The 11,703-nt window shown below is 29.5% G+C and overlaps 1 protein-coding gene across 1 annotated transcript; it reads left to right on the top strand.

Annotated features, from left to right (window-relative positions):
- The first annotated feature begins 2,443 nt into the window (after positions 1–2,443).
- LOC110640588 (myb-related protein 308) lies at positions 2,444–3,914 on the top strand. The gene is made up of 3 exons (XM_021791934.2): positions 2,444–2,649; positions 2,770–2,899; positions 3,020–3,914. Exons 1-3 carry the CDS (start codon positions 2,520–2,522, stop codon positions 3,438–3,440), a joined length of 681 nt encoding a protein of 226 aa, XP_021647626.1. The 5' UTR covers positions 2,444–2,519; the 3' UTR covers positions 3,441–3,914.
- Positions 3,915–11,703: the final 7,789 nt, after the last annotated feature.

Here is an 11,703-nt window from a genome sequence, read left to right as displayed (position 1 = left end):
ATTTATTTGCATTAATTTTTAATGTACCATATATTCATAAATTTATAATTTTTCTATATTTTAAAAAATATGTATCTTATTTCATTATGAGATAGGGAGCATATATTTGAAGAGCACTTAATAAATTTCACTCAATTAAATATTATGCTTATCGTAAGCTTATCTATTCTTTAATTATATAGCTCGTATGAATAATACATTACATTTATAATTTATCTTTTTTCTTTCAAACACTATAATCTGCAATCCATATATAAAGGGAAAGAGAAAAAAAAAAGTAATTATTTTCTTTTTTGGATTAGTACGTAGGCAATTCATAAACAGTTAGTTGAAGTTTGAATTAAACTTTTTATACTAAGAATAATTTCGTAATTTTCGTAATTTTTTCTTTTTATAAAACAAAGAAGTTGCTATTTTATTTGAAATTAAATATTTTTTAAATAATTAATTTCGATTAGACTTAAATTTGAAATCTTTCAGGTGATTTCAATGGATTGAAATTCAGTAGTAGATTTGAAATTAAATTTATTAAAATTAAGTTTAATCGTATTTACGGATAGAATTTGGGTACAGATAAGATTTTCGTAGGATGCATAAGAAAACATTGGATACTGAAAACGTACGAAGTCACAAAATTAAAAAAGAGGGGCAGATGTTTGTCAATTTCTACCAGAATTGATTTTATTGGTCACTTAATTATAATACAATTTCTTTAAAAAAAAAAAAAAAGTGATGGATATATATTGGATAAGGCTGTAAGGTGAAGAGACGTTAAGGACTGTTTGTTAAATTTGAGGCACACAGTCATATGTTGTACTGAAAACTATCAGTCAACCACCAAGACATGTGATGTTTGCTAAGGAAACAAAAACTTAATTTTTATTTAATTTCTTTAATTTTTGTCTTATCTAACTCCGCATACCAAGAGGGAAGAGATTTTCTTGAAAATTTTTTATTATTTATGTCATTAAAATTATTATTTAATTTTTTTTATTTTAAAAAAGTAAATTAATTAATTTTTATATTTTATAAAATATTACAATTTAATTTTTATATTTTAATAAAATTAATTAATTAATTAGTTTATGTATTTTAAAAAATATAATATTTGATAAAATATAAATTTTGTTATGTGTAGACTAAAATTGAATTTATATTTCTTTTTAATTTTTAATTTCTTGTATATTATTTTCATATTTTTTCTACTTAAAAATAATTTTTTCTAATTATTTAGAAGTTTAAGGAAATTGATTTACTTTTTTGTGTGGATAACTTATATCATTTTATCGACAGATGAAAATAAAGAGAGAATGAGAAGGAGAAGTGTGTAAAGAAGAAGAAATATAGAGAGAGAAAATAAGGGACGATAAGAGATAAATGAGGAGAGAATTATGGTCCTTTAGATATAAAAAAATAATTATAAGACTAAATAGCTAACGGAGTCAAATAATAGAGACTAACTAATATGTTTTTCTAAAATATAGATACTAACTAATTAGTATCATTGAAATAAAGTGATTATATAATAGTTTGATCACCATTGACCATCGAAAAATTTGATAGAGTGACTAAATAATTTAACGGAAGTAAAATATATGAATTAACTAGTATATTTTTTAGATTATAAAGGTCAAATAATTAATTTTATTAAAATATAAAAACTAAATATTTTTTTTTTCAGTTTCTACAACTTCTCTGTGATATCTTAGGATTATTTGGATGTTCTTTATTTTTTGTAATGTGCATCTTCCATCTATCTATTTATGTAATAATGGCTTTTTAACTATTAATTATATTTATCATTGTGGTTGGTTTGTTTTAAACAAGAAGAAGAGAGGAAAAGAAAATTGTTTAGAGAGGAAAAGCTAATGAAAATTGTTTGAGTCTTACAGTTATAGTTCTTTAGGTTAGAATATATATGATTTCGTAATACAATTTTTTGGGATATATAAATTCAGAACTTTAATGTTTAACCAAATGGCGTATTTTATTTCTTATTAAAATTTAACAAATTATGTTATAAATATGAGCAATGGTAGGTGAGTCTTAATTAATCAGATTGAAAATCCAAAAGCTCTAAGGAAACACAAAATTTTCATAAGGGAAGAACAAAAATGCATAGATTAACGGACTTACAGATTTGCTTTTATTGAAAAGAAAAAGAAAAAAGTGAGGGATATTGTTGGTCTGTGGAAAGGTCAACGGTGATGATTCATAGAGTGAGATATTAGGGTAATTAAAATTTGAAGAAGCTTGAGTACTAGAAAAGGACTAATACTTAACGGCAACTACCACAGAAGATTGTGAAATTAACCCTACCACCTTTTTTTTCTCTTTAAGCAGTAAAGGACTCAAACGCATGGCCAAACCACCGGTCCAAGTCAAACACTGTATTTCTGATATCCAGTTTAACGTTCCTCCCTATTATATACCTCTGCTCAGTCTTCTTTACCCCATCTTCTTCCCTTTCTCTCTCTCTTTCTGATACTTTTTAGTTTGTACTCAAAATCTGCAATCCAATGAGAAAGCCTTGCTGTGATAAGCAAGACACCAACAAAGGTGCTTGGTCTAAGCAAGAAGACCAGAAGCTTATTAATTACATACGTAAACATGGGGAAGGTTGCTGGAGAACCCTTCCTCAAGCTGCAGGTTTGTATACTGTAATCCCTTACCACATTTTTTTTCCATGGCTGGAAATAACAGAGAAAATAAAATTTTGCTAATAAAACATAGAGTGGGTATTGATTTTCTTTTTTCATGCTCCATCAGGACTGCTTCGCTGTGGCAAAAGTTGTAGGCTGAGATGGACAAACTATCTAAGGCCTGACCTTAAAAGAGGAAACTTTGCTGAAGATGAAGAAGATCTCATTATCAAGCTTCATGCGCTTCTGGGAAATAGGTGCGATAGGCATTTAATTTTAATTCTCTATTTTCTTTCAAATTCTATTGATATATTACATTTTTGTTGTCTTGGGTTTATATATATATGCTAATGGTTAAAAATTTTTGCTTTCATCAGATGGTCTTTAATAGCTGGGAGATTGCCTGGACGCACTGACAATGAAGTAAAGAACTACTGGAATTCCCATTTAAGGAGAAAGCTTATAAAAATGGGAATTGATCCAAATAATCATCGTTTGACCCATAATCTCCCTCGCCTTCAAATCCCACAAGACTCTGGCAGTGCAACATCCTCTGGTGGGTTGAAAAGTGACACCGAACCCCACAATGATAATAATCAGCAAGCATCCGATGCAGCTAGTTGTTTGGAGGATGGTCCAATTGCTTTGGCTGACCTAAACCTTGACCTCACAATAAGCTTTCCTTCTTCTACAGCTCCCAATACCACTCCTGAAGAGAAGCAAAAAAATACCGAGTCTAATTTATCAAAGGAACCAGAAGTTCCTGCTGCTTCTTTTACGCTTCTTCTCTTTCAGTAATTGCTGGCTCCAATTGTAAGGAACAGCCTAATGAAATCTTGCAGGAGAGTTGGATGATATAGTGATATAGATGCAATTGGGATATGTCTTCTCACTGTAAATCTATGATTGTTTGGAAAAATATGGCAATCCATTTCCGGAAAGTGGAACAACGACGAGAAATCATGCAAGAAAACAACCCAATTAAGTAACCATGACTCCATTGAAATTAGAGCACTATTCCTTCAAAACGCTCTGCTCTGACCTTGTGGTGGGATCGTGATCATTCCCTTCAAATTAAATGTTACCAGAAGCTCTGAAGCCACATTGATGAACAATATATAGGCATGATTTCAAGAATTTGGAACATTTTAATTTTAACTTTCTTGTATAACATCATTTGCCATTGTAGAATCAATAATTAATTAGGTGAGAACTCTAGTATATATATGATGTATTATTATAAAAAAAAAATAAAAAATTAGTTGTTTAATATGTGAAACTTTTATTAATTCTTCTTTTATATGGATTTGGTTCCAATACATTGAATCAAAGATGTTATTGCCGTTCAATTATACGTTTATACGTAAACCCATTTTTTACTTTCTACATTCTAGTCTATATTATAATTAGAATAGTTGTGTATAGATGGAAGAAAAAGTGCATGAATATATTATTGCTTAAAATTTGAAAGAAAGCCATTGAAATACCAGCAAAGCTTGTATCCAAAAAAAAAAAAAAAAGCTTGTATCAGTAATCAATACAGATATTTGTGATGATTAATAATTAATTATGGTTTAATTTCATCATGAACGTGCTCAAAAAGTTTACAGAGATAAACCAAATTAAATTTAGAAGTAAACGTGTGTTAACAATTATATATATAGTTAGGATAATTAATGATCTGTGTTAAACTTCAATTCTGAAAGAGAATATGAATTTTGAAGATCATAATACTGCTAGTTCATGTTGTATATATTTCTGGAGTTGATTAGTATTATCAACTACCAAACATTCAATGAAGGACGGTATTATGAGATTGTGATACGTTGTATAGCTTCTGCTTTTAATCTTAATATCAGCGGTAGTAGTGGCATGTGCATCAAACTACTAACTAACATTAACTTTACACATATATTGGGTTTTGACCTCATCATACACAATTCTTAGTTACTATCTATCGTCGATCGACTACTGACGAGCTTGTTGATCTATCTACCGTTCAATGGTGTACTGTCGATATGTAAATGGCATATAGGTTGTGTTTGTGTGTGTGTTTGTGTTCTGGTTACATAAATATACGTATTGATTTAGAAGAAATTATTGATTTTCACTTGTCCTTTTAATGGCTCACCATTTTGCTTATTCAGGCTTCGTTTGCATATTAGATTCTTCAAAATATTCATTAATTTTATCAATGCGGGTTATGGCCAAGGAATAAAATTTGCAGTACGTAATTGATCAAATATTTGTCTCATAGAACTAAGAAATTCAGTTGGTATTCATGTTGAAGATAGAGCAACACATATTAATTAATTATTTTTTCAATTCAATTACATATATATGGCAGAAGAAACAAGATGGAAGAATGAGTGATGATCTCAGAAAAAATAAAAAAGAATAATGTCAACAGGATAACTATAATATAGTTTTTATCACTTAAATTAGTCATTCTGCAATGTATATCGTCGGTGTTGCAGCATATTGCTGGTTTTCAAAGCTTCATAGCAGTAGAAAGATATAAACATAATCTTCGATTCCCATGATATAATATTCTCATTTTCTTTTTGTCTTGTAGATGAGCAAGATGAGTTGTAATTACACATCTTCTTCAAACCTGAAAAAATGAATTAATTAACCATCTAATTATTAATAAAGATTTATAAGCTAAAATCATTATCGTTGGAATATAAATCTTCAATTCGAGGATCTATCTTCTCATATATTTGGCATGCCAACATATACAAAAAATCTTTGACCACCCCATTAGCATATCCATGCATAGATATGTATAGTTTTGTAAATAATATTTATCACATTTGTAAACAAGAATTCTTTGACATTTGATAAAAAAAAATAATAATAATTTTGAAGATGAACAAGGAATGCCAGATTTTTCAATTTGCTAGTAGAGGAGAATGTTAGTTAAATAAGTCTTTCAGAGTTCCACCTGCACCAGAAGAATTTAATGCACTTTAAAATGATATCTTAATTCTTAGGAAATCCAATTTTTTTCATCTTTTAGGTATTGACAAATGAGGTTTGCTGTCACATAACACAAGCTATATATTAGGTTGTTCACAAACACACATTTTGCAAAATATTTATATGATAATGTGTTTTATTTTTTTATTTATTATTATTATTATTATTGCTGAAAACCTGCATCCAACCACCAGGGTCTCAGACAGCGGGAGGATCTCGGCTGCCGACGATTCCAGTCACGCCCACCGAAAGACCCACACTGTGGAAGCTTCGCAGTGCTTCATGCAACTTTCTTCCGCAAACAAAGACAAAACAAAATTGCAAATTAAGAACATGTAAAATGAAGTGACACTGAGGTGGGTTTATAATGGTTTGTTTTTCCCTTGGCGTTGGCAACAGCAGCGGTCCCCCACCATCTCATCTTCAGGGAGTGACTATATATCGTCAGTAATAAAATGAGGGAATGGATGGAATATAATTCAGTAGGTGGCGGTGTGAATAACAGTTAATCTTACGAGTATGAAACTGATTTGTGGTTCAGGATTGGATGAACAAGTGCAGGTCGAATGAAATTGAGACGGATGCGTAGTCTCTTTTAGTTTGATTTACATTTGTTTTGATTTGAGTTTGTGTTTGGGAATTGATTTGGATTTGACATTCTAGATTGGTGTTTGATGGGTTACTAATTATTTAATGAAAATCACTCAATTTTCATTTAATATTATAAATTTTTAAGTTAATCTATTTAAGTTTCCCTCTCAATAATTAACTTAGATATTATAATAATATCGTTACTCAACTTTAATTTAAGAAAACCTAAAATTCACTTTTTATCTGTAATTAAAGTTTTATAAGCTATCATAATTTAAAAATATATATATATATATATATTTTTTTTCTCTATAACTCTCCTAATTTTATATTTTCTAATCAAAATTTAATAAATTTTAAATATTTACACTATATATATACACGAATACACACTAACGACATCATGTAATACCTCAAAAATTTAAGAAATATATAATTTATTAATTTAATTATTTAAATATTTTTAATACATATTAATATTTATTTTAAAAGTTTTAAATTTAAATTTTACTATTGCATTTGAGGATATTTACTATTTATTTGTAATTTGAAGTAATAAATTGAAATAATAGGTTGTACAAAATATAATTATTTCAATTTATCCTTCAAATTACAAATAAATAGCATTACACTAAATGCACTTAAATTTAATAATAAAAAATTAAATTTAAAACTTTTAAAATAAATCTTAAAATGTATTACAAAACATTAAAAATAATCAAATGACATATTTCTTAAATTTTTGAGATATTACATTATGTGGTTAGTGTGAATATATTGTTATCAATGTAAATATTTTAGATTTACTAAATTTTGATTAGAAAAAGGTGAAATTAGGAGTGATGTAAAGATATATAATTTTTATTTGTGGTGACCCATAAACCTGTAATTATAGATAATAAGAATTTTAGGTATATTCAAATTGAAATTGAGAAATTTTGAATTTTAGAAAAAAAATTAAAATTAGTGATGATACTGAAAAATCACATAAAATTAAATGAACGTAAGTAAAAATTTAACCTAGGTTAACTTTGTAACTAACTCATAAAGTTGAGTGACTTCAAATGATAATTACCCTAATTTTATTAGAAATGTTAATTTGAGTAAGAGAAATGAAAAAAACATAAAAATGCATATGAAAGAAAATATTAATTTTTATATTTAAATTTTGCTTATTTTTATTAGTTAGATAATAATAATAATAATAATTTTAATTCAAAGCATAAAATTTAAAATAAAAAAGAAATTTGGAAGCTCTTGCATTAATTATTGCTGAATCATGAAGCAAAGGATGAGTTATACATTTCTTTTTTTACCTAGAATTCTTTCCATCTAACAAAATGTTGATGTTTGGTAGTTCCCCTGCGTTTGTATCTAACGGCAGCCAAACACAAACATCATAGCCCTACAATTTCATTTCTGACCTATCACTTCTTGTCCTATCTTTCGAGTTGTTCTTGATGAAAGGCCATTACCCACATTATGAGTTTCCTCCCATCAAATCCATTGAAAGTTTTTATTAGCATGGGCCCTCATATAAATGTCAATTCATCATTTTAGCTCATTCTCAATTTTACTAGGCCCACTAAATTTTACACATTACATCTAAGCCCAAAATGTCTATGGATTGTATCATTTTTTTTTTTCCTTGCTAGTCCTTTTATGTCTAAACATTGATTTCATCTCAATATTTGGCCTGAAATGGTAAATAAATAAAGTTTAAATAAGTATATAAATGTGATTCTATTTTTTTCAAATGGTAAGGTGATTATAAAATCATGAGACTCACAATACATACATGTTTACTTATTAGGATCCACACGTATTTACCTGTTCACCTATTATTGAATTGTCATTCCGTGCAAATATATGCATGAAATCTCAAACTGGTTTTTTTTTTTAAATGCCAATCGAATTGCAAGCCCTTTTGGCATCAAATTTCAAATCGGTAAATTTTAAATTCAAGTTTTTTAGAACATCAAAATAATAGAGATTATTAGGGATATTTAATACATATATATACTGTCTTTCATAATTATATGAGACTTTTTTTATTTAAAAATTTATAATTATGGAAGACTTAATATTATACAAATAACCAATATTTTTTATGAGAGATAAAACATTATTATTTTTGTGTACACAAAAAATATACTATAATATTCCTAGAACAACATGGGCTTATCTTAAAATCTGTGCGTTCTTGTAAAAATTAATACACCCCCATCTAACTTGTATCTTAGCAACTTAATTTTCTATGACATTGTTGCCCATATATCTTTCCATTTTATGGGTTTCAGGATTAATTTTTTTATTCTTACTTTTTAACCTTATTAATTTAGTCAAATATTTTTTTAAAAATCTTACCTGAAACGGCTTTTAAAATTCAATTAATATTTTAAAAAATTATTTTTAAATTATTTTTTTTATAATAAAAATCATGTTTTCTACATATCATGATTTCACTAGTAGAGCCTAACTAGCGTGCGTTTTGACAAAAATTGTGCCAAATGCTAGTTAGTTGTAACACTTATTAAGGAGCGATATTAGAAATTAAAATTTCAACTCAACTCAACTCAACTAAGCTTTTATCCTAAAAATTTGGGGTCGGCTATATGGATTTGTTTTCTCCACTCTGAACGATTTTGGGTTAAATCCTCATAAATTTGTAATGCTTCTAGGTCATGTTGTACTACTCTCCTCCAAGTCAATTTAGGTCTATCCATTTTTTTCTTTATATCCTCTAACCTAATGTGCTCTACTTGTCTAACTGGAGCCTCCGTATGTCTATGCTTCACATAACCAAACCACTTCAATCTCCCTTCTCTCAACTTATCCTCAATTGGTACCACTCCTACCTTTTCTCTAATACTCTCATTACGAACTTGATATAGTCTAGTATGGCCACTCATCCACCTTAACATTCTCATTTTTACAACTCTTATCTTAGACGCATATGACTCCTTCAATGCCCAACACTCACTACCGTATAACATAGCCGGTCGTATGGCTGTACGGTAAAATTTCCCTTTCAACTTATTGGGAATCTTGCGATCACATAAAACTCCCGTGGCACGTCTCCACTTCAATCATCCGGCTTTAATCCTATGACTAATATCCTCCTTACATCCCCCATCTACTTGAAGGACTGAGTCGAGATATTTAAAGTGATTACTTTGGGACAGTACCACTCTATCCAAACTAACTCCTTCCCTATCACCAGTTTGGCCTTCACTGAACTTGCAATACATGTATTATGTCTTCGTTCTACTTAACTTAAAGCCCTTTGACTTTAGAGTACTTCTTCAGAGCTCTAACTTTCTATTAACTCCTTCTCGCGTCTCATCTGTCAGAATAATATCATCCACAAATATCATGCACCAAAGAATACTCTCTTCTATATGTTTCGTCAATTCATCTAAAACTAATGTAAAAAGGTAAGGGCTTATAGTTGATCCTTGGTGTAATCCAATTGAGATCGAAAAATCTCTTATGTCCCCTCCCACTGTACGCACAATAGTAGTTGCTCCTTCATACACATTTTTCAATACTTGTATGTACCTAATAGATACCCTCTTTTGTTCTAACACACTCCATAGGACATCTCTTGGAACACTATCATAAGCCTTCTCCAAATCAATAAAAACCATGTGTAGATCTTTCTTCACATCTCTATATTTCTTCATCAAGCTTCTAATGAGAAAGATCGCTTCCATAGTTGAACGACCAGGCATGAAGCCAAATTAATTAAGAGAGATAGAAGTATCATGACGTAGTCGATGCTCCACAACTCTCTCTCACAACTTCATAGTATGGCTCATGAGTTTAATTCTCCTATAGTTTGAGCAACTCTGTATGTCTCTCTTATTTTTAAAAATAGGTACTAAAATACTCGTCCTCCATTCATCAGGCATTTTCTTTGAGTTTAGAATCTTATTAAATAATTTAGTTAACCATGTTACTCCCATATCTCCCAAACACTTCCACACTTCAATTGGTATTCTATCGGGTCCACAGGCTTTACTCACTTTCATTCTCTTAAGTGCTTCCTTTACTTCTAAAGATCTAATCCTTCTAGTATAATTCATATTATTTTCTATCGTTCTATAGTCTATATTCACACTATTACCATTTTGACTATTATTAAAGAGATCATTAAAATAATTTATCCATATTTCTTTAATATCCTCATCCTTCGCCAACACTTTTCCTTCTTTATCCTTAATGCACCTAACTTGATTGAAATCTTGACATTTCCTTTCTCTCCTCCTTGCTAATCTATAAATATCTTTCTCCCCTTCTTTAGTTCCAAGTTTCTCATATAACTTTTCAAAGGCCTGTGCTCTTGCTTGACTAACTGCCTTTTTTGCCTCTTTGTTTGCTGTCTTGTACTGTTCATATGCCTCATTATTATCACATTTAGGTAATTTCTTATACCATTCTCTTTTTCTCTTCACTGCCTTTTGTACTTCCTCATTCCACCACCATCTCTCTTTTGAGGGTGGTCCATGTCCTTTAGACTCTCCAAGTACTTTTCTAGCTACTTCTCTAATTTTTGATGCCATTTGTATCCACATATCATTGGTCTCCATATTCAACTTTCATGCTTCGGATTCGAGAAGCTCATTTTTGAACTTCACTTGCTTTACTCCTTTGAACTCCCACCACTTTGTTCGAGCTACAATATTTCTTCTGACCTTACTTGAATTGTTCCTAAACTTGACATCCAAGACTCCGCCTAAGTAGTTTGCGCTTAGTCGGTCCCAAGCCCGGATAAAGGAGGATGGTTGTGGTAGGTGACAACCAGCGTAAAAATTTTGTCACATCTTATGATATAGAAATTAAAATTTCACTTTTAAAAAAATATAAAAAAGATTAAGATTTAATAACATCTTAAAATCTCTAATTTTAATACTTGGGCTTAATTTCAAGATTAGGCTTAGTTTTTCAATTGATTAGTGAATATATTTTTTGCATGCAGATCGGGCTTTCAATGAAGGGGGACAATTTTGGTATGCTTTGGGTTAGCTTCACAAAGCCGGTAGCTGTGGCTTGTGGCCTGTGGCTTGTTTCTGGAATGGGTTTTCATGTTGGTATGGGCTTATGGGCCTATGTTAGTAGACCAAGTTGATGAGGGCATTGTGTCTTTTTCTTCTCTCTGTTCGGTGATATGGGGCCTGCTTTTTAGAGTGTGTTTTTGGCCCTGGACTTGTAATTTTAATCTATTTTATTGAAATATATACCACCTTTGATTAAAAAAATAAAAAAAATCCACTGACGTGGTACCATGTCCAATTTGTTGAATTACACCCAAGTAATAATTTTTTTTTTCTTTTTGAAAAATAACAAATACACAAATCTGAATTAGATTTTTTTTAATATCTGAATTTATTTAAAGTTGAATTAAAATTTATTTTTAATTATTTAAATTTATATTAAATTTAATTATTATTATTATTTAAATAATACACAAACTCAATTTAAACTT

The sequence above is a fragment of the Hevea brasiliensis genome, chromosome 15 (genome assembly GCF_030052815.1).
Source record: "Hevea brasiliensis isolate MT/VB/25A 57/8 chromosome 15, ASM3005281v1, whole genome shotgun sequence".
Taxonomy (NCBI): domain Eukaryota; kingdom Viridiplantae; phylum Streptophyta; class Magnoliopsida; order Malpighiales; family Euphorbiaceae; genus Hevea; species Hevea brasiliensis.
The sequence above is the reverse complement of the archived record's forward strand: the minus strand, read 5'-3'. Positions and strand labels throughout refer to the sequence as shown.